The sequence below is a fragment of the Arachis duranensis genome, chromosome 6 (genome assembly GCF_000817695.3).
Source record: "Arachis duranensis cultivar V14167 chromosome 6, aradu.V14167.gnm2.J7QH, whole genome shotgun sequence".
NCBI lineage: Eukaryota > Viridiplantae > Streptophyta > Magnoliopsida > Fabales > Fabaceae > Arachis > Arachis duranensis.
The window spans coordinates 1,562,497-1,585,306 of NC_029777.3; the positions used below are offsets into that span (position 1 = coordinate 1,562,497).

The window sequence follows — 22,810 nt, forward strand, 5'->3', positions numbered from 1 at the left end:
GTTGAGTGTTGACAAGCCCTCTTTTACACCACCAGGGAAAATGAATGTCAAAGTGAGCTACAAAACGATAAGATAATAACATATGAATCATTGGAGACTAAAGAGTAAAGAGTGAATTTAATTATTTTTTTTTATCAAAAATAAAAAGACTCAAACTCGTTATCTTTAAACTTGAATCAATTTAAAAGTAAACTTTGCAAAGATAAAACATAAGTTATAATTTTATCTAATATTATTATAGTTATTATTTGTGTATTTTATAATACTATTAAAGTAAATACAAAAAATATTGAATTATTAGACATAAAGTTGATTGATGTGGTAGTCTAAAATTTAGAATTATCAATAATATTTTTTTTTATACTAAAGAGTGAATTTAATTATTTCTTTTTTTGGAGACTAAAGAGTAAATTTAATTATCTTTTTTTACCAAAAATAAAAAAACTCAAACTCGCTATTTTTAAACTCGAATCAATTTAAAAGTAAACCTTACAAAGACAAAACATAAATTATAATTTTATCTAACATTATTATAATTATTATTTGTGTATTTTATAGTACTATTAAAGTAAATACAAAAAGTATTGAATTATTAGGCATAAAGTTGATTGATGTGATAGTCTAAAATTTAGAATTACCAATAATATTTCTTTTTCTATAAAACAAATTATAGAAAAGTGACTTCATGTCTTTGAACTATAGTATAAACTTTTCATTGGTTTTTATTTTTTGAAACAATCTAGCATACCCATCTTTCATAAATTATTTTTAGAAGATACAATTGTAAAAACAAATGAATAACCAACTTATTTCATGTCTCTAAAAAAAATTAAAAATACTTTAATCTACAAATTAGGATCCAACACATGTGATGCTTATAATAAGAAAAAATATCTTATAGATTTTTAGTCTATAAAATAAAAAACCAACTCATTATATACAGGGAAATAGAAAATTTACTAACTACTGTGAAGACAAATTCAACATGTATTGTAAGGTGTCTTACAAGAATCTATGCACATATAGTAAAGGATATAAATATTTAAATTATTTCAAAGGTTGTTCTAATTCATTCACATCCATATTGTTTCGATCAAGTTGAAATCTTAAACAATACAAGAAGTTTAGCATTCATGTTTGCTAAACAATTGAGAACAATATTAAAGTCGGTATTATACAAGTAAAACATATCAAATATTTGTTGCAGCAGTTGGTAGTTATCGTAAATTAAATTTTATTGGAAAGAATGTTAGAAATTATGTTAATAGGGAGGTTCGTAATGTTTCTAAAATAGATGACAAAATAATTAGGAAAATACTTTTTGAGAATGAAAGAGAAAAATTAGAGTTTCTTTTATGAGTTTCAACTTGATGTTGATAAGTCAATTAAAAATATATTTTGGACTTAATACAAGAAGTAGAACTGTATTTGAATATTTTGGTGATGTAGATACCACTTATAATATGAACAGGTATTTGTTTGTTGACCATGTGAATTTGTGTGCTGAATATATGAATTTTTTAGGTATGATTTGCCATTTACTTTCTTTGTTGGTGTGAATCACCATGGCCATTCTGTACTTCTTGGATGTATTTTGTTGAAGAATGAGAATATTGAATCATTCAAGTAGTTGTTTGAATGTTAGCTCCATTGTATGGGTGGAAAAACTCCAAAAGGAATTATTACTGATTAATGTGCATTGATGCTAAATACTATTGAGGTTTGCATGCCAACTCATAGGTGGTATATTTGGTATATTTTGAAGAAGATTCCACATAAATTAAATGGTTATAAGAGACATGTTGAAATTCAGCAAGAGATGAATCATATTGTTTGGAACTCTCTTTCAAAAGAATCATTTGAAAGTAGTTTGAGTGATTTTCTTATTACGATTTAGGTGCAATTGTGCGAATAAAATCATTGATTCAGTTTGTGAAGCAATATGATAATTGTCTTGGCAGAAAAGAACAAAAAGAAAAAAAAACAGATGCTGTAGATTTTAATTATGTTATAACTTGTGTAATAAAATCATCGATATAAACTCAATTTCAACATGTTTATACTTATGCAAAGTTCAAGAAAAATGCAAGCACAATTTAGAGAAAATGTGAATTGCATTGCAAGATTGAAGCATCATCTTCTAGGCATTAAGGCATACGAGGTCTTAGAACAGGTTGTAAACTCCAAATTTAATGGTTTTGAAGTTACATATGATGCATTGTTATGTGAAATAAGATGACAATGCTCTTTATTTAAATCAAGAGGTATATTATGTCGTGATTCTTTGTGTGTGCTAAGTTTTGAGCAAGTAATTAAAGTTGAATCAAGATACATATTAGAACAATGGAGTAAGAATTTAAAAAGAAGGCATAAAGATATCAAGAACAGCCATGATAAACTGTTATTAGAGTCAAAACGTAAAAGATTTGATGAATTAGTGCTTCGTTCGCACAATATTTATGAATTTGAGTCAAAATATCCAGAGTTGATTGATATTCTACACTGTGCATTTGACAATGCAATGGCTGATATACAAGGATATAAATATAAAGATAAAAGAAGAATTATATTATCACAGAATATAGTTCTCTAAATGATGTTAATGAATTTTAAAGTTCACCATATATAAAAACAAGAGAATGTCTTAAAAAATTATTGTGGTCAAGTATAAAAAAAAATTACAAATACATCAAAGAAAAATAAAAAGAATGCCATTTACTTTCTTTGTTGGTGTGAATCACCATGGCCATTCTGTACTTCTTGGATGTATTTTGTTGAAGAATGAGAATATTGAATCATTCAAGTAGTTGTTTGAATGTTAGCTTCATTGTATGGGTGGAAAAACTCCAAAAGGAATTATTACTGATTAATGTGCATTGATGCTAAATACTATTGAGGTTTGCATGCCAACTCATAGGTGGTATATTTGGTATATTTTGAAGAAGATTCCACATAAATTAAATGGTTATAAGAGACATGTTGAAATTCAGCAAGAGATGAATCATATTGTTTGGAACTCTCTTTCAAAAGAATCATTTGAAAGTAGTTTGAGTGATTTTCTTATTACGATTTAGGTGCGATTGTGCGAATAAAATCATTGATTCAGTTTGTGAAGCAATATGATAATTGTCTTGGCAGTAAAGAACAAAAAGAAAAAAAACAGATGCTGTAGATTTTAATTATGTTATAACTTGTGTAATAAAATCATCGATATAAACTCAATTTCAACATGTTTATACTTATGCAAAGTTCAAGAAAAATGCAAGCACAATTTAGAGAAAATGTGAATTGCATTGCAAGATTGAAGCATCATCTTCTAGGCATTAAGGCATACGAGGTCTTAGAACAGGTTGTAAACTCCAAATTTAATGGTTTTGAAGTTACATATGATGCATTGTTATGTGAAATAAGATGACAATGCTCTTTATTTAAATCAAGAGGTATATTATGTCGTGATTCTTTGTGTGTGCTAAGTTTTGAGCAAGTAATTAAAGTTGAATCAAGATACATATTAGAACAATGGAGTAAGAATTTAAAAAGAAGGCATAAAGATATCAAGAACAGCCATGCTAAACTGTTATTAGAGTCAAAACGTAAAAGATTTGATGAATTAGTGCTTCGTTCGCACAATATTTATGAATTTGAGTCAAAATATCCAGAGTTGATTGATATTTTACACTGTGCATTTGACAATGCAATGACTGATATACAAGGATATAAATATAAAGATAAAAGAAGAATTATATTATCACAGAATATAATTCTCTAAATGATGTTAATGAATTTTAAAGTTCACCATATGTAAAAACAAGAAAATGTCTTAAAAAATTATTGTGGTCAAGTATAAAAAAAATTACAAATACATCAAAGAAAAATAAAAAGAATGCTCTCACTGAGGTCATTTTTTATATGTCGTTTATATTATGATTTATTTAACTTGTTTTTAATTTTCTAAATTTAATTTTTTTTAGAATTTAAATTTGATAGATTGTGAATCAATGATAGAACAATATTTAAGTCTTTATTATGAGCAAAGTGTAAACTCTTAATTTAGTATTAATAAATAATTTATATATACATAAAAATATTATTAATACTATTCATCAAATTTTGATTACACATTTATCTGTTTATTAATTTTATGTAAATCCCCACAAAAATGAAAATATTTTCATTTCTTCATAAAACTTAGGAAGCCCGACAGAATTTAGTAGGAGGGATAATACTCTCAATTCTCGAAGCTGCACTGGTATAGTTTAGACAATTTCTTTTCATACAAACTACTACAGTTTTTTAATTCTAAAAATATTTATTTTATAGAAATGTGATAAAAAAATAATAATATTATGAAAAAGTCATTTTTTAAACTTCTCTATAAACTCCTAAATAACTTTTTATAAAGTCGCAATTTGGTTTTGAAAATTACGCCAAACATTAATACTACTATTACTTTTTTATAAGTCAAAAGCTCAAAAAAATTACTTTTAGAACTTTTCAAACGAGTTTCAAAGGTCCATTTGAAAAACTTTGAAAGTAATTTTTTTAATTTTTGACTTATAAAAAATAGTAATATTAATATCTAGTACAATTTTTAAAACTAAATTGCGACTTTTTAAGAAATTATTTAGAAATTTATAGAGAAGTTAAAAAAAGACTTCTCTTGTAATACTAAAACTATAAAAATATATTTTTAAAACTAAAAATTCAAGAACAAAATAACTTATTTATAAGTTACTTTTAATATATTCATTTATTATTTAAGTTATCTTTCAAAAGAGTGTAATTAGTCAAATAAAGTTAACTTCTTATTTAAGCATCTAATTATGCAAATCAAGTAGGAAGATAAAACGGAGTATTTGATTAATTTAACGATGTGAATAGCTTATTAAAAAACAAACTTAGAAATGATTTATTGTGTATAACATATCACCTATTTTTTTGTTATCAGTATTTCGGTAAAATTAAGTTAATTTATATTGGCAAATATGATTTTATTAAATTAATGATGCTTGATAATCGTCCTCTCAATTATCGGCACGGAGCTAAGTGGTGAAGCCCAAAGAATAAGGAAGGGAAAGCAGCCCCATGGGCCTGTGGCGGGTAATGGGCAGGGAAAGGTATGAGTATGTACCTTCCACGTTACATTATCCTGTTCTTGATGCTATTGCTGGATGTGTGTTTCTACTTTCTTCTTCTTCGATTCAGATGCTATCTCCACCAACTCATCCACGCTCTCTGTTCTTCTAATTTGCTCCATTCTTCCTCCCTCCTCACTCCCGCTGGATGAGCTCCCATGCCGTTATTTGGTACCTACACTTGTCTCTCTTATAAACTCCACTCTCCTCAACTCTTATGTTTAATATGAATTGTTGGTTATTGTGAGCAGAGATAAGAAATGCACAGCTAAGCTTGCAATGTCCTTTGTATTCATCGCTGAGGGCACCAATGCCGTATCACATTAACTCTTTGACCTTTGGCAATGACCACTGTCTTCCCTGTGCCTGGAACAAGCTTAGAAAGGAAAACTTGAGTGTGGTCCCTTTTCGCCTTCCCAGGGGGACGAGGACGGGGACGCTTCTCATTAAGGCGGTTGCTACCTTTGAACCGAAGATTTTGCCTCACAAACGAGACGAATGCACACACTCCACCGACTTGCACCTTGCTACTGCCAACTCAGCACCAGGGGTTCACCTTGACTCTTCTGATGAAGAATCACAAGAGCTTGACGAGAGGGAGAAGTTGAGAAGAATGAGAATTTCCAAAGCTAATAAAGGAAACACCCCATGGAACAAAGGAAGAAAGCATACTCCTGGTAACTATATTTTCTTTTCTTCTTTCTTTATCTGCCTTGACATTCCATCATTTAGCTCTCTTTCTCATTCTAAACAGAAACTTTGCGCAAAATCAGGGAAAGAACAAAGCTTGCAATGCAGAATCCTAAGGTGATGTCATGTAAGAATATGTTTGTCTTTGCTAAACTAGATTTTCATATTAGGTTCACAAACATCCATTTTAGTTCGATATCATTGAAATCTATCACTTATCCCAATTTAGACAATGAACAAATTAAAATATAATCCATTGTAAAATTCACTACTCAACAGCACAATTTTGATGGAAAACAGGATTGTCCTGTCTCTCTCTGGTCTCACTAAACAATTTCTTAATGGTAGTAATTTTTGAATGGGTTATTATTCAGTATTAATACTGACACAACAGGTTTAGATTGATGATTGGGTTTTCAAATTTTAGCTTCAAAATTTTAACTGATTTCCTTCATAAAATTTGGTAATGCAGATAAAAATGAAGCTGGCTAATCTTGGGCATGCACAGACGTAAGTCTTTTCTTGAAAGATGTTGCTAATTCGCTGCTGCTCTGCTGATTGGTTCCTTTTTCACTTACTTTTACTCAAACTTATCTTCCATATTGATTGCACAGCACAGAAACAAGACTGAAGATAGGCGCTGGAGTGAAAATGGGATGGGATAGGAGGCTTAGAAAAAAGATGTTGCAGGAGGTATGTTGTTTTGAGTGGCAGAATTTAATTGCGGAAGCTTCAAGAAAAGGATATGCTGAGCAGGAAGAGCTGCAGTGGAATTCCTATGGAATCTTGGATAAACAGCTGAAGCAAGAGTGGTCAGAGTGTGTTGAACAAAGGAAACAAATGGTGAGGCCACCAGGTAGCAAACGAGCTCCCAAGTCTCCTGAGCAGAGAAGGAAAATCGCAGAAGCTATTGCTGCAAAATGGGCTGATCCAGTAAGTGTTTGTATCTATTAATAATACCTTCAAGTTTCATTTTAGCCCAAATAAATGTGTGCCAGATCTTGACCTCTGCCAGCACCAACTTGAGTCAACTTGATGAACAGTCAGTTTTTCTTTCTTTAAATGTTAAATACTCAAGGTTTACCCTCTCAGAGATTAAGTAGAAAGACACAACATTTGATAATTCTTGCATTTAAATTCTTAAGAGTTGTATGTCAAATTATTTGATAGTTTGATTTTGATACCATTACCGCTCTTTTCTCATTATGCTCCTTAAGATTTTAGAGTCGTGACCTGTGTCACAAATCGCTTGTAATTCGTTTCTATATGCAATTAGGATTAACTAGAACATGAGGCTGAATAGTGAGAAATGCTAGGGTGTCAGTAGAATTTGTGATGTATAGCCATCAATTAGCCATTATTAACATTTTTAATGGTGCGAGATGATATCTAACGGTGTAAAATTACTCATTTTCTTTTTGATGGTTAAATACTGGCCATATTTCAATAAAAGTGATGGTCCCCTAGATTTTCTTCTGAATAGTAATAGAGACATCTCCTGTGAGCAGCTTTTTCTTGAAGCTGTGCTCTTTCTAGGTTGAAAGTTTTCTTCAAATAAATAAAGAATATTAACAGTATTGCTAAGAAGTTAAGGAGAAGGTCCATGGTGTGAAACTGTGAATTCCTTCTGTACCAAAGTTGGTGTGTGGAGGAGGAGTTGGAGGAGGAGGAAGTACAATCTAATAAAACCACATTGATTGATTGTTGAGCCACATTAGTTGAGTTCTGATTCCTGTTTCCTAACCAAATTATTTGCATTATATCAGGGATATCGCGAGAGAGTTTGCTCTGGGTTAGCCAAGTATCATGGTGGCGAAGCTGGGGCCGAAAAGAAACCTAGAAGAAGGCCAAGTGATGGTTCACAGTCCAAAAAGAAGAAACCTATAATGAGAAAAGACACTAATACTAGCACTCGCGTCAGTAACAGCTTCAAAATCGGGACTAAGAGTGACTCTTTGAAAAAAATCAAGTCCCCTGTCTTTAAGGATCCTTTTGTAAATTCCAAACTTGAGATGATAAAGAACATTAGAGCACAAAGAGCTGCTGCAGAAACTGGACAAGCTCAAGTCATTCAACGAGCAAGGTAAGCCTATCTTTACATACACAAATCAGTGGACGGCATATTTGTTCTCATTTTATTCAAATTGTTGATTTGTATTAGTTTCCCTGTATACACACTAATGAGATTGTGTTTAATGCACAGATTATTGATCGCCGAAGCTGAGAAAGCTGCCAAGGCACTTGAGGTTGCTGCAACAAAGAGTCCCATTGCGCAAGCTTCGTTGATAGAAAGCAGAAAGCTTATTGCCGAAGCTATTCAGGCACTTGAATCCATTGATGCAGAGGAGATGAGCGAGAGTGATGTTTCATCGGTTGCATTGAGTGATTTCAATGAGGAAGGGTCAGCTTCTGAATTTCTAAGCCAATCACTTAAGTCTCATGTAAATGGTCACAAAGCATTTACATCAAATGACTACAAGTTCTCTGAAGATTTTCGCGAGTTATCCAAGGAGTTGCAAGAAGATGGTGATTTAGAACTTGGTCTAACAAGCACCAATGGTTGCATTACCGTACCTTGTTTGAATAGTCATACAATGGAATCGGGTCCATCAAATGAACAAGGGGAGACAGAAGAGGATGAAAGCAGAAAATGCGAGACGCAACTTTCGCCAACAGCAAGTAAAAAGTGGGTTCGCGGAAGGCTCGTTGAAGTGGCTTAAGAGAAACAATAAAACCGGTGCAGCTACCTGACTAGCTCAGTTCTCAAAACATGATATAAAGCAATGTCATATTGTTTTGCTCCGTGTTATATAGATCACAGTAAATGCCATCAATAGTTTTATTCTTTTAACAGTGTGATCATTGCTTTCTCATTCCAATCATTAACCACTGCTAGGCCAGACCAAGGAAGACTTGAATGGCCATAGCGAAGGGAGAGGATTTATTTTTACTAGTTCTCAGGATCGTTGATCTTTTAATCATGTTGAACTGAACTATGAGTTTATCAATTATCATATGAATATTTTGTTACTTTACACTGCACAAGTTGATTGTATGTTGATTATAGGTTTAGCCAATTATGTTGATACATAATAAATAAATAAATAAATAAGAAAATAAAACTTACTAGTGTTTAGCAGAGAAAGTAGTGTTGGATTTTGTTTAATATTAAGTACAAAGAGTGAATAGATACGAGGGAGTAAGTAGATCAATTTGGAGGAGAGGAAGAGGAATCAGAGTTGGAGAAGTTGGGGAGATGGGAGTTGAGAGTGTCCTCAATGTGTTTCCTCTTAGCTTCTTTGTCTTTTTTGGCTTTCGCAATCTCCTCCTGAACTTGCTCCTTCTGCAAAATAAAAGCACATGCATGCATATATTATTTAATAATAAAATGAGCAAGAAAATGTAGTGGAAGAGAGGCTGGCTAGGTTAGGTTGGGTTACTGGGACGAAGTCGGGAGCAGGTTGCTTAACACCGTGAACCGCAGCCCGGTTAGAGGCCTTGGTTGTCATGAGTTTCCAATAACCACCAGTGTTGCAAACTCTCCCAATCAATGTCATTGCAGGTTTAGTACTCTTCTCCATTTGTCTATAACAAAAATCAGTAGAGTGGTTGGGGTCAACTTCAACGGCGTCCCTTGCTAGCTAGCAGATATATACCTTCATACATGTATGTATATTTGCTCCTGAATCTTCAAGTAGTTATGACGGTCCACGGAAATGTGGCATTGTCTCGAGGATTCCATGCAATATGGGCTACGTGGCGGTAGCACCAATGTCCCATGCCTACGTGTCTTAAAGTTTTGTTAAGCTCCTGAACCATCTAGTCATCTATGCACATATCATATCTATTCATTGTTCATTTATTTTCGACGGTTGCCCAAAAGTTAATCTGCCGCAAATTTGTGTTGCGGATATCACCTCCAACGACCATTCATCATTCATTAACTCATTTGATTTGATTAATATGGGCCCATAGGACCCGACCCACACAAGCAAGAATCAGCAACTATTATCTCAAGAGTGATTTCAAATTAACATTCCCTACCAAAACATTGAACTTCATAATTACCCCACCTTTCCCTTCTAATATCCCTGTTCGAAGCATCTGCTGAGAACAAAGAGCAATAGCGAGAACGACGCTGATCAAAGAAAATTGGATCCGTAAAGTTTATGCGGATAAAAAATATTTTAAAATGAGAGAATTATATACATTACAAATTTTGGTATGTAAAATTAAAATTCTGTAAATTTAGTTTTTTTTTTTTTTTATCAAATTACAGTGTATACGTACGCATATCCCTTTATATGTGAATGATCATTTCTGTTTGATATGTATTCATACGTGAACAAGGCAATACGTACGCACCATGAGTAAAAGAGACCCTTGCGTACGCGAGCATAGAACTTAATACGCGGACATTTAATTCTGTCCAGCGTACATGCGTACACGTGATGGGCAAAATTGTACTCTCACGCGTACGCGTGGTCCACCTATACGTAATTCCTGTTTCAGCAAACATAAATTTTGTGTTTTAAAGCTTAATTTTAAACCTCTAAATTTCTGTTTTCATTCTTTTAGCCTTAGATCTTAATAGTATGCCTAGTAATGAGATGAAACTAGGATTAAGTGGTAACTTGGGGATGAAGCAAGATTTTAAATAATGAATTATGTACAAAAATGTAAAGATATGAGGTATATGTGTGATGCCATGGCTATAATGAATGAATGTAAAGGAATGATGATGATGAATTTTGAGAATAAATTGACATAATGATGAGGGGCGGAGCTAGAAGAAATATTAGAGGGGGACCAAAAATATTTACACACTAAAAAAAGACTAAAATAAAATTTTAAGGGGGGACTAAACTGAAATTTACATATAATTTACATGTAAAAAATTAAAATTAGGGGGGGCGATTGCCCCCCTTTCTATGTATGTAGCTTCGCCCCTGATAATGATGGTATGGATGTGCTGAGATGTGAGAAAGGCAGTAGGGCGCTAATCCCTCGATTCATTCTTCCGAATTTTTTGTGATTGTGTTTTGTGGGATGTGAGGAAGGTGGTAGGGCGCTAATTCCCCGGCGTATTCTCTCACATTCTTTCTTTCTATTTGCAAGGTAGTAAGACATTAATCTCCTAATCGGTATGGCATGACCTCACTAGGAGAAGGTGGTAAGGCACTAATTCCCCGATTGATTTTTTCTAGTGTATGTCTCCAGGAGAAGGTGTTAGGGCACTAATCCCCTGATTTTGTGCCTTTTGGAGATGCACAGTCGAAAAATAATATCTAAGTTAACTACCAGATGTGTTGGATTCTGGCAGTTAACTATCACGTGAGCTCACGGCCAATAAAAAAAAGATATACATTATGTGTATTTATATATTTATGCATTGTTTTAGATTGGTTAAGTGTTTATTCATGTTAACTGTAGGGAAGAAAAGAATAATTTTATTTTTGGCCAAAGGAGGAAAAGAATCATAAATGTATGGGTTGAGTAGTTGGGTTTGGGCTTTATGAAGAACCAGTTGTTGGAAGGTTGGAGCGGGCTTCGGTATCTGTGAGTGAGAAGTGGGCTGGTGAGCCGTCATTTTCATCCACCGACTGACTCCCTCAATTTCTCTTATTCAGTAAACTTGTTACTACCAACGAGTCACTGACTCAGCCCACCCGGCTACTGACTCAGTCTCCGGTAATCCACGCCAGCCAGCAATGCAGCGGGATTCTTCTTCCGATGAGGAAGACGACCGCCACACCCTCATCGAGCAGCATGACAGGAAGCCCTCACCACCTCCACCTCCTCCCCCCGTCAGCACCGCCTTCCGCATCGAGGATTTGAGGTCACGAATCAATCGGAAGTTCAAGTTCCAAAAGAGATACCTCTTCGCCATTCTCCCCGTCTTCATCATCCTCCTCTACTACCTCACCCCCGACGCCACTCGCTGTTCCGTCTTCTCCTCCTCCAACTTCCCCTCCCTGCACTTCGACTCGCTCTCCGACCGCATCAAGGAGTCCCAATTGCAGGCCCTCTACCTCCTCCGCCACCAGCAATCATCCCTCCTCCGCGCTTGGAACTCCTCCTTTCTTTCGAATTCCTCCTCCTCCGACGAGCTGAAGTCCTTGCTGTTCAAGCAGATTTCCCTCAACAAACAGATTCAGGAGGTCATTTTGGATCCCCACAGGGTTGGCAACTCCTTCGAAGCCGAATTTGATTTTGCGAATGCTAGCTTGAACGGTGGCAGATGTCGAACAGTGGATCAGAGATTTTCAGAGAGGAAAACCATTGAGTGGAAGCCTAAAGCTGGAAAATTCCTTCTTGCTATTTGCGTGTCGGGTCAGATGTCAAACCATCTAATTTGCTTAGAGAAACATATGCTTTTCGCGGCTCTTCTTAAGCGGGTTTTGGTGATTCCTAGTTCGAAAGTGGATTACCAGTATGATAGAGTTCTGGATATTGATCACATCAATAAATGCCTTGGTAGAAAGATGGTGATCTCCTTTGAAGAATTCTCCAGTGTTAGGAAGAACCACATGCGCATTGACAAGTTCCTCTGCTATTTCTCATTGCCGGAACCCTGTTATCTCGACGATGAGCACTTGAAGAAGCTGAGATCGCTGGGCTTGTCGATGAGTAAGCCTCAGGCGGTGTGGGAGGAGGATACCCGCAAGCCCAAGAGGAGGACGGTGGAGGAAGTGGTGTCCAAGTTTGCACACGACGATGACGTAATGGCAATCGGGGATGTCTTCTATGCTGACGTGGAGCGGGAGTGGGTGATGCAGCCGGGTGGTCCACTTGCTCACCACTGCAAGACCCTTATTGAACCCAGCCGTCTCATTCTGCACACTGCTCAGCGTTTCATCCAAACATTCCTTGGAAGGAACTTCATTGCGTTGCATTTTCGCCGCCACGGCTTCCTCAAGTTCTGGTAAGAGGCTACATATGGTTTGAAACTTTGAATTCATCACTTAATATCACATTCTGATTGGCGAATTCAGTACTGTCCCTGATGATCAATTTCATGTTTGCAGCAATGCCAAAAAGCCAAGCTGCTTTTATCCCATTCCTCAAGCCGCGGATTGCATCTTGCGCGTGGTTGAAAGGGCCAATGCACCTGTTATTTATCTTTCTACGGACGCAGCAGAAAGTGAAACCACTCTGCTTCAGTCATTAGTCACGCTTAATGGAAGGCCAGTTCCTCTTGTTAAACGCCCACCTCGAAATTCTGCAGAAAAATGGGATGCTTTGTTGTACAGGCATCATATTGAAGGAGACTCTCAGGTGAGGAGCACAGCTAATATAAAAAAGGTTAAGAGGTCTACAAGATCGCAAAATGTGCTCATAATGCTTTATTTTTCCTGCATATATCTATGCATTGCAACTTCTAGAATGAGTTTATTTTCTTTTGTTTTTTAAGTGAGAGGTGTTGAATACCATCTAAAAGCTCTACCATCATGTTCATTTGTATGATAGGGAGCAAACAAGCTCGGCTTCAGCTGGTGTGCTAGGGGGACAATGATTTTGTTGAACAATATGAACAACCACCAATCAAATTAAAACATACTACACCTCTAAATTAACCCTCTAAATTTTAATATTAAAATAACCATCCGTATACTAGTAAAATGAACATCCGATATATCTATTCTTTATATTGTTTAATATTTTCATTGTTTACCTATACTTTTCCTTATAAATTTGATAGTGATGGCATTAATTATGTTTTATTGTGTCCGCCTAGGCATCTCAGATCAACATGACTGACATTATGTGTGTTTGTTCTAAGAAAAGACCATAGTTCTCCTCCTTTCAGGAGAATTGAGGTTCTCTAGCAAAATAAAGAGATTATTTTAAACAATTGTGTGTTTCCTGTGCTGACATGCATCATGAATAATTGTTGTTAAGGTGGAAGCGATGTTGGACAAGACAATATGTGCGATGTCAAGCGTGTTCATCGGAGCCTCCGGTTCAACTTTCACAGAAGACATCCTTCGGCTAAGAAAGGACTGGGGATCAGCATCATTGTGCGATGAGTACCTTTGCCAAGGTGAGGAGCCCAGTGTGGTAGCGGAAATTGAATGAATGAAGATACTCAGTACAGATTAGATTGGGATACAAGCCTCAGTTCATGAGAGATGAGAGGGCTCCACTTTGCCCCCTTTATGGTTGGGGATTTGTTAATGTGTAACTGTCATGTACGATAATACAAGTAGCGTTTTTGCTTTGGTTCATTATTCATTAGCCTTTGCTTGTAACACATTCATATTCTAAATTCTAATCATCACAATGAGAGTATAGTTTGTACGATCTACATATTTGTTCCCAATTCTGATAGCAATTTGAGAGTACGAAATGTAACTCTGGATCACCTCTACAGCCTGAGCAACTTTTGAGGTGATTTCCCCAATGGTAAAAGAACGGAAAAGCCGGACATCTCCAAATGCATAACCTCAACAGTCTTCGTAAAATGCCTATCCTCTATATAATAAAAAAAATTTAATTTTGATTCTTGTTTTATCTAATTTCGTAAGATCACATTAATAAAAATAACTATTTTTAATATTGACTTCGTGAATGCATAACTTTGTAAGTGCATCTCTACTCATCAATTATGTTACGTGTTTGTTTAGGTATTATTAAGTTAATAAAAAAATAATAATTTTCAGTGAAAAAGTTTTTTTTTATATACTTAGTAAACTTTTAATAGTAAAAGTTAAAACATTAAAAAACTAAAAAAAAAAATTTTAAAAAGCTATAATTTATATTTTTTTAAAAATATAAATGTTAAGTATATACTAAAATCAGTTATCAAAATCAACCACTAGTATAAAAAAAAATTTAAAATACAAAATATATATTGAAAATAGTTAAAAGATATACAGATACATAATAACTAATTTTAGTATGTAAATAATATTTTTATAATTGATCAATGGTATAAAATATATTTTATGGTCTCAATTTTATCCATTCTCACTTTAGAACCTTTTTTATATGCGCACATGTTCATTATATAGGTCTAAAATTTTCAAGCAAAATCTGGCAAACGCACCACTCCTTTGAGCTAATTTTTTTAGTTAAGGAAGTTTAAAATGTGTTATACTCAATTATGAAAAAATAGTATATTTTTTATAAATATGGAAATAATTTTTTTTTTAAATTGAAATTCACAAATTGGAGGCTTAGTTTTGTTTTTGAAAACAAAATTTAGATCAGATTTAGAGTAATAGAAAAATTTGAGCCTCAGATTTGTGTGAGTTGAAATTTCTTTTTATGAGATAAGTAAATCGGTGGATCAATTTTGTAAAAAAAAAAAAATTATAAATCACAAATTTGACCTTTAGATTTGTATTTTTTTTTTAAATTTTAAAATCACAAATTTGATAGTCAGATTTGTAATATCAAAAAAAAAAATTACAAAATTGTGCTTTTGATTTGTGATCATCCATACAAAAAAACACAAACTCTCCACATTATTTAAAAAGCACCACTACAATTTCAGTAATAAAAAGAGGCCTGTTAGGCTGCTATCTTTTTGGCTTACAAGCTGTACAAGTTGGTTCATGTCTAAAAAAAACACGTGCACCACTCCTTTTAAAATCGAGCGTCCAACGCACGCATTCATTATGCCGCACTCTTCCTTTTCTTCCTCAATCAAAACGCAAACCGTCAAGATTCAAGCGACATTCGAAACAAAAGACACGTTCCAACTCTTCGCGAAGAGTAGAAAAAATCAAGAAGAAAAGATACAAATTTCCATAAAAAATCACCAGAAAAACGAAGAAACATTATTCAAGGTACTATTTTACTATTTTTCTAGGTTTTTTTTTCTAGATTATCTCTGTTATGTACATCATCCTTAACCAGCAAAACATTAAAAGATTTCAAGAAGAAATATACTGTCTCCCTCATGTTGGGTGTATTTCTGTAACAGTTTGACTATATTTCTGTAATCCTTTTTGTAACCATTTGGGTGTATTTCTGTAATCGTTTGGATGTATTTCTGAAGTTTCATTATCTTCAAAACAATTTTAAAGCTTGATTTCAGAAACCATGAAAATAAAAAAAAAACGAAACAAAAAAGAGATCCAACAAATTTGGCAAGAAATTCAAAAAAAGAAACGGAATTTTTTAAAAAATGGAAGTTATATATTTGCGCGTTAATTGATTTGAATTGATTTAAAAGTACTTAACATAAGTAGCGCGTTTAGTGGCTTCATTTTCTTCAAATTTATAAAGTTTGTAACACTTGTACGTAGAGATTAGTCCTAGTAAAAATAAAAAGTGCTCCTTTACATATGAGTTATGCAATTGTAAACTTTAAAATAAATTCTTTAGTTAAATTCTTTTAATTATTTTCGCTTTTGCTTTGACTTGTGGAATAAGTTTGTTGCTGTAGTGCAGCTCATTCGTCTTGTCTCCCTCTTCTCTGCTGGTCGCATAGACACATTATCTGATCAACCGATCAAGCCAGAAAGAATGGGGAATGAGCACGACGACGATTTCAAGGACGAGAAGAACCCCCGCCCTCTCGACGAGGATGACATCGCACTCCTCAAAACCTATGTATGTATCTATCTTTCTATTCTTCAAACCCTACTTCATATTTTTACCATTTTCATTCGGGATTTCTTGCTTTGCTGCCTCTGCTTCCACCTTTCCGCTTCTTTGCTTCTCCATGTTCACCTACATTTTTTGAGCTACCAGCATTCTTCGTCTTCTCATCTCTAATTGCTTTCGCTTTGTGCAGGGTTTAGGTCCTTACTCCACAATTATTAAGAAAGTCGAGAAGGAAATCAAAGATATGGCAAAGAAAGTCAATGACTTATGCGGTATGTTTGTCGATTTTATTCTACTACATGTAGCTAATATATTTGAGATATTTTATTCATTAATTTATCATAATTATGTGGATTCTCTGTTTTATTGCATATTCTTGGCCAGTAATGTCAAATGCATGTTTACAAGTTCATACTCAGTCATTAACCAGAACAAATGATCATTGGAGTTCAGCTAATTATTGATATTTTCTGCATGTGCTGTTTATATTGCTTTCCCGATTATTATCTTTATTGCTTAAAGTTCAATGAATCTTAGCTTTCTTTTTTCTTATAGGTATCAAAGAGTCTGATACTGGTTTAGCTGCACCAAGCCAGTGGGATCTCGTTGCTGATAAGCAAATGATGCAAGAGGAGCAGCCTCTTCAGGTAGCTAGGTGCACGAAGATTATAAATCCAAATTCTGAAGATGCCAAATATGTTATCAATGTGAAGCAGATAGCAAAGGTACCTGTATTCTGTCAGTTGTTCCATTAACCTTGAAGATATCACTTGTTATAAAGATATCACTTGCGTAGCAACTATAATATATTCTGTATTTTGTGTAAAACGACAATGGTTTGGCAAAGTAGTTGTGTTTTGTTGTTGTTGTTGTTGCTTTTTTTTTTAATTTTTTTTTAAATAGTGGGGGCTTGAAGTTAGAAGTTGTGAGTGTGACTAATGTCTGCTTGTTTGTCAACAGTTCGTTGTTGGGCTTGGTGACAAGGTTTCCCCCACTGACATAGAAGAAGGGATGCGCGTAGGGTATGTTTCCACTCAGTAACTTTTGATGCTAAAAGATTCACTATTGAGAAAGAACGATGGTTTTGCTTTTTTTACTGTCTGGTTTTTTCAATTGACCTCATTTTATCATTGCAGGGTTGATAGAAACAAATATCAGATTCAGATTCCCTTGCCTCCAAAAATTGATCCAAGTGTTACCATGATGACAGTTGAAGAGAAGCCTGATGTAACATATAATGATGTTGGTGGTTGTAAGGAGCAGATTGAAAAGATGCGAGAAGTGAGTAATGAACATTGGTTTTCAGTTACAATTGTAATTGAGGAAATAAGTTTTTTGGCTGTAGTTTTTTAAATTCTTGCTTTTAGGTTGTTGAACTTCCCATGCTTCATCCGGAGAAATTTGTTAAACTTGGAATTGATCCTCCAAAAGGTGTACTTTGCTATGGTCCACCAGGGACAGGCAAAACACTTCTTGCTAGGGCTGTGGCTAACAGGACTGATGCTTGTTTTATAAGGGTCATTGGAAGTGAGCTAGTTCAGAAATATGTTGGTGAGGGTGCTAGAATGGTCCGTGAATTATTTCAGGTGAATGACTAAGACACATCTTAAGCTTTTGATCATGTTTACCTGATTTGGTATAATATCACTAAACTTGTATCCTATAGATGGCACGTTCAAAGAAGGCATGCATTGTCTTTTTTGATGAAGTTGATGCCATTGGAGGTGCGCGGTTTGATGATGGTGTAGGTGGTGATAATGAGGTTCAGCGCACAATGCTTGAAATTGTGAATCAGCTTGATGGATTTGATGCCCGTGGAAATATCAAAGTGTTGATGGCAACTAACAGGTTGGTTGAATTAGCGATTATATTATGTTCTCATTCATCTCTCAGCTTTTTCTTTTTCCCCACGTCCTAAAATGTAACAACTGAGTCTGACATGAAGTCATATTCTTTTCTTCAATCACATGTTTGTGGCTGTTTAGAGAAGTATGCAAGAATTGGAGCTGCTAAATTTCGAATAATAAATTCTGTAATATATAGTGTTATGTTTATTATATTGCTTGGATGCCTTTGATGTTGGGTCATGGGTGTACCAATCAAATTCTATTTTCTTTGTGTCAAGAAATAAAGTTTTAATGGTGTGTTACCTGATGAGGTTAGAGTTTCCAAATGTTGGCCTGGTCCCTTCCTTTCGTGGAAGAAGTATAAAATCCAATGTTATGTTACACCTTTGCAATGTATTTCATGGCTGCAGAGTTATTTTTGTTTTCTTAAGTTAGGAATTATTACTATTACTTCCAGGTGCGGCTGATCAACTGTGGCTTTATGTCCATTGTTTCTAGGCCTGATACTCTCGATCCAGCACTACTGCGGCCTGGGCGATTGGATCGCAAAGTTGAGTTTGGGCTTCCTGATTTAGAGAGTAGGACACAGATATTCAAGATCCACACTAGAACCATGAACTGTGAAAGGGATATCCGCTTTGAACTTTTGGCTCGGCTTTGCCCGAATTCCACAGGTAACTACACCTTAAAAACTTGAATTTTCTTACTCATTCTTATACTTTTTGACCAAGAAACTGATTTTTTGGTACTCCGGATACTGGATGGTATGACTATGCTTGTGAGAGATATGTCTTCTGCTTCATTCCTCATGTCCCAAGGCCTGCTGTTAAATATTGTAGGCTTGGGTGCTTCTACTTCTAGAGATTGGTGTTTTATGTTTTGACTAAATTTTATTTTATTTTATTTTTCTCTCTCTGAAGGAGCCGATATAAGGAGTGTTTGCACCGAAGCTGGTATGTACGCAATTCGAGCTCGAAGGAAGACTGTAATAGAGAAAGACTTCCTTGATGCAGTAAATAAAGTCATCAAAGGATACCAGAAGTTCAGTGCTACACCCAAATATATGGTCTACAATTGAGATATTCTTTCATACATTTTCTTAGTATCCGTGTTTAACACGTTCAACATTTGGCGGTTATCCCAGCATTGCCAAACTAATCCCTTCAGTTCCTTAACAATTGCCTGGAAATACCGAGGAACTTGATAGTGTGAAGGGCTCTGATTTTTCCCCCCTCCACCTAGGATTGAATCCAGGACCTTCGGCCCGTTGAACATCTCTTCCTTAGTTGGGTTTGTCACTTGAATAGAGTCATTGGCTAACACGATCACCTTTCACTTTAAAATCATGGTACCAAACATTTTTACATAGTTACATACTTACATCTATAAAATTTATTCTCTTTAAATTGGTCCTTCTCTTTGGATCCATTATGCTCATATTCGAAGTTTGAAATATAGTTGGCTGTAATGGAGTTGTGCTCTCATCAACGTGTAGAGTTCTACTCTTTCAGATAGTAGATTATAAAGCATTGTATTTAGAGAACTTAGGGTTGCCAAAGCCATGTGAATATACGATAAATCGATGCTTTCATATAATAAAAGATCTATACTATGGGCAACAGTAAATCGAAAATGTGCAGGGTTAGATATAGATATCAACAAGTACTAAGTAGTATATCATCCGAAAAAAAAAAAAAACAAAAAAAACTAGTACCAAGTAGTAAGTAGTTTGGACTTTGGATTCTTTCACCATGATCGTCTTCGTAAGTACGAAATGTAATTCCCCATTTACATCAAAAGACTAGCAACCATCCATCTACACCGAGCTTCCACTTTGCAACCGGTTAGCTAACTGAATTTAGTTACAATTAAAATAAGTTGCACAAACAACATACATAATCAATCCTCTAACTCGGTTAATCAAAGGAGCAACCAATCCACCTAAGATAGAGGTATTGACTGGGGTTAAATTGAATTTTTGTTTCTGAACAAAAAATAAAAAAAAGAGAACTACATTTCTTTTCAAGAATGACACAAGGATTATGTTCTCATTTACACATCATGTATGGCGGGTTCATCACTCCCTCGATTGGATCCTCCATGATCAGATCCAAAAGTAGTCCGCCTGCTCATGTTGGCTCGCTGCACCAACCGTACCAAGGCTTGAACCACTTCTGACATTGGTGGTCGGAATTCAGGCTCCAGCTGTGCCAAAAGTTTATTAGTAGAATGAAACAAAAACATGCCAAAGGTTTCTATTGAAATAGCCCCCAAAACAAATAATGCACATAGAATCAACAAAAAAATGTTGGCCGAATACCTGAACGCAGAGAGCAATAACATCTGCAAAACGAGACAAAGATTTAACAGGATATAACCCTTTCAGCGCAGGATCAACCATTTTAGTCAATGCATCAATATCATGGAGTTGAGGTGCGGCCCAACGAACTAGAGACTGCTCAGCTCTAGGTCTCGAGCTGTTGAGAAATGTTTCAAAAACCAAGGAGGAAATGTGTGAATGTTATAATATCATTGCATAATCTCAAATCTCTGCAGAATGAGCACATGAATGTGCCCTCTACATCTGGGGATCACATGAAAGAAGAAAACTGTTTGCCTTAAAAAGTATGGCAATCATTCACCTATCAAATGGTTTACGTCCGCTGAGTAGCTCCAACATCACGACCCCAAAGCAATAAACATCACTTTTCATGGTATACTGACCACACAAAGCAACTTCAGGTGCGTCGTATCCAGATCCGGCGTTTTGGTTCAACACCTAATCACAAGACATAAGTTAAAATTGTGTAGTTTTCGTAAACTTAATTTCAATGAGTAAAAGGATAAGCTGCATTTGTTAATAGCATGATCAGTATTCCTGTTTATCAAATTTCCTAGTCAATTAGCCTGAAGAGCCAACTAGGCAACTAGTGCCCTTTATCATTCTGTGCTAATCACTGAATTCGCACTACGCTACAACTTATACTTCATGCATTCACATTATAAAAATTACTTGTGTAGTTGTCACATTGTCAGGAGGATCTTAAAAGTTGAAAGATACCAAAAAACCAAGCTTATGGAACCTAGTCATAACTCGAGAACAACTAGGGCCAGTGGTCATCATTTTAAAAGTATATGTTCAATCATTAGTATCTTTATTTACACATCATATAACTCAACATATTAGGTGAATCCACAGGGAATAGGAGTAGAAACCAAGTTTAAGAAAGAGTTATGAGTTATTTTGGCCAAAATACAGTCACATTCAATCATACAAGTATTCATTTGCAGAATAAAGATACAAAAGCCTACAAAATCACCTGGTCTGCATTTGGAATATAGCTTGCTAATCCACTGTCTGAAAGATGAGGATTAAGTTCTGCATCAAGTAATATGTTGGCTGATTTAATGTTCTTGTGTACAACCGATGGTGAACAAACTTCATGTAGGTACCTAGGGGGAAAAAGAGCGAGTGAAGTCACATCAATGAGTTTTAACTATTGAGGCAAACATTTAGGTCAATGTTAGTGCAAATATATGTTGCCACAATGCCACACGAATAATCGGTTTTTAAGCTTCTATCATAAGTAAATAACTTAGTTACTTCAATGAGGGGCAACTTCCCTATTACTGCTAAACTAAAATATTGATTTTCAGATGGTAATGGATAAAATCAAATTTAAAAATCACAGTTTGTAATCTCAAACAAAGCTAATCAATCAGGAAAAAAAAGAACAAAATGATCACTGTGAATTAGTCAACAAGTTACGTGCAAAGCTAACCATGAAACAATTTTTCTTTTTCAAATATATATAATAAGGAAGAAAGTGGAAATGAGGAGCATAACAAAATGAAAAGCTTAGATTTGCAAGAACAAAATAATTTATCCTGCAATGACACAACTTCCACATCATGATCTTCTAATTTCATTAATTCAGAAATAACTTACTCTAAAGCACGTGCAGTCCCCAATGCAATCTTCACACGGGAATTCCATATCAATGGCTTACTATATTCATCTGATAGGTGAAGGAAGTCATGCAGTGATCCATTTCTATGAAACTCATAGACTAAGAGGTGCTGCCCATACTCTGAACAATAACCTACTAGTTCTGTCACGTTCGGATGATGTAAATGCGAGATGTTTGAAACTATTTCTGTAAATTCTTCAGAAAGGTCATTGGGAAGGACAGATGAATCTATTTTCTTCACTGCAAGAACCTACAGCATTTGATGGGGATAAAAGAAGTCAAAACCATTGATATAACTTGTCGGCATATGCATAGACTAAAGGTCTGGTTCAACTATATAAATGTTCCTCTTCTTGTGGACTGTGGTGACAGTGTGCACAAGAACTTTTCGACTTCTCGGCCTCTTTTTCTCCTTGTTTCTTTGGGTTAGGGGAGGGAGTGTTGGAAATGAAAAGAGACACTAGCAGCATTATGTTATATAATCTTGCATCCACCTACTTGTTTGTCAACACTCAGATTGTGATTTGACTCAGTTAAAAGGTAAACTGCATAACTTGACACTATTCCGGAGATACTAGTCTTAACCACCAGAATCCTACAAATAGTGAAA

The 22,810-nt window shown here is 34.9% G+C and overlaps 4 protein-coding genes across 5 annotated transcripts in view; 3 read left to right on the top strand and 1 right to left on the bottom strand.

Moving 5' to 3' along the window:
- Positions 1–5,119: 5,119 nt before the first annotated feature.
- On the top strand, positions 5,120–8,870 carry LOC107491879 (uncharacterized). Its single transcript, XM_016112795.3, has 7 exons — positions 5,120–5,306; positions 5,387–5,812; positions 5,890–5,942; positions 6,298–6,335; positions 6,440–6,758; positions 7,592–7,908; positions 8,029–8,870. Exons 1-7 carry the CDS (start codon positions 5,294–5,296, stop codon positions 8,543–8,545), a joined length of 1,683 nt encoding a protein of 560 aa, XP_015968281.1. The 5' UTR covers positions 5,120–5,293; the 3' UTR covers positions 8,546–8,870.
- A 2,513-nt stretch (positions 8,871–11,383) lies between these two features.
- LOC107491882 (O-fucosyltransferase 36) lies at positions 11,384–14,133 on the top strand. The gene is made up of 3 exons (XM_016112798.3): positions 11,384–12,750; positions 12,854–13,103; positions 13,728–14,133. The coding sequence occupies exons 1-3, from the start codon at positions 11,537–11,539 to the stop codon at positions 13,902–13,904; spliced, it is 1,641 nt and encodes a 546-aa protein (XP_015968284.1). The 5' UTR covers positions 11,384–11,536; the 3' UTR covers positions 13,905–14,133.
- A 2,069-nt stretch (positions 14,134–16,202) lies between these two features.
- On the top strand, positions 16,203–19,645 carry LOC107491883 (26S proteasome regulatory subunit 7). 2 transcript variants are annotated; one of them, XM_052262814.1, is made up of 10 exons: positions 16,235–16,264; positions 16,295–16,388; positions 16,573–16,654; positions 16,938–17,107; positions 17,343–17,404; positions 17,519–17,663; positions 17,750–17,968; positions 18,049–18,230; positions 18,728–18,903; positions 19,150–19,645. In XM_052262814.1, the coding sequence occupies exons 2-10, from the start codon at positions 16,302–16,304 to the stop codon at positions 19,305–19,307; spliced, it is 1,281 nt and encodes a 426-aa protein (XP_052118774.1). In that variant the 5' UTR covers positions 16,235–16,264; positions 16,295–16,301; the 3' UTR covers positions 19,308–19,645. The 2 variants fall into 2 exon arrangements, with proteins under 2 accessions (XP_015968285.1, XP_052118774.1); XM_016112799.3 differs by having other exon boundaries at positions 16,203–16,388.
- A 292-nt stretch (positions 19,646–19,937) lies between these two features.
- The window catches only part of LOC107491881 (protein STRUBBELIG-RECEPTOR FAMILY 7), a 6,306-nt gene continuing 3,433 nt past the window's right edge, over positions 19,938–22,810 (bottom strand). Inside the window, exons 12-16 of the mRNA XM_016112797.3 lie at positions 22,179–22,450; positions 21,550–21,682; positions 20,872–21,008; positions 20,550–20,706; positions 19,938–20,434 (exon numbers count right to left, since the gene is read on the bottom strand). Coding sequence (XP_015968283.1) covers positions 20,282–20,434; positions 20,550–20,706; positions 20,872–21,008; positions 21,550–21,682; positions 22,179–22,450 — 852 coding nt within the window. The 3' untranslated portion in view covers positions 19,938–20,281. The remainder of the gene's footprint in view (positions 20,435–20,549; positions 20,707–20,871; positions 21,009–21,549; positions 21,683–22,178; positions 22,451–22,810) is intronic.

Excerpts from the sequence above, each read along its gene's own strand:
- LOC107491879 (XM_016112795.3), top strand. Across the intron at positions 5,943-6,297 it reads TTGCAATGCAGAATCCTAAG|ATAAAAATGAAGCTGGCTAA; the intron begins GTGATGTCATGT and ends TTGGTAATGCAG. Across the intron at positions 6,759-7,591 it reads CTGCAAAATGGGCTGATCCA|GGATATCGCGAGAGAGTTTG; the intron begins GTAAGTGTTTGT and ends GCATTATATCAG.
- LOC107491882 (XM_016112798.3), top strand. The coding sequence starts at position 11,537 with ATGCAGCGGGATTCTTCTTCCGATGAGGAAGACGACCGCCACACCCTC. Across the intron at positions 12,751-12,853 it reads CACGGCTTCCTCAAGTTCTG|CAATGCCAAAAAGCCAAGCT; the intron begins GTAAGAGGCTAC and ends TCATGTTTGCAG. Across the intron at positions 13,104-13,727 it reads ATATTGAAGGAGACTCTCAG|GTGGAAGCGATGTTGGACAA; the intron begins GTGAGGAGCACA and ends ATTGTTGTTAAG.
- LOC107491883 (XM_016112799.3), top strand. The coding sequence starts at position 16,302 with ATGGGGAATGAGCACGACGACGATTTCAAGGACGAGAAGAACCCCCGC. Across the intron at positions 17,405-17,518 it reads GAAGAAGGGATGCGCGTAGG|GGTTGATAGAAACAAATATC; the intron begins GTATGTTTCCAC and ends TTATCATTGCAG. Across the intron at positions 18,231-18,727 it reads GTGTTGATGGCAACTAACAG|GCCTGATACTCTCGATCCAG; the intron begins GTTGGTTGAATT and ends CATTGTTTCTAG.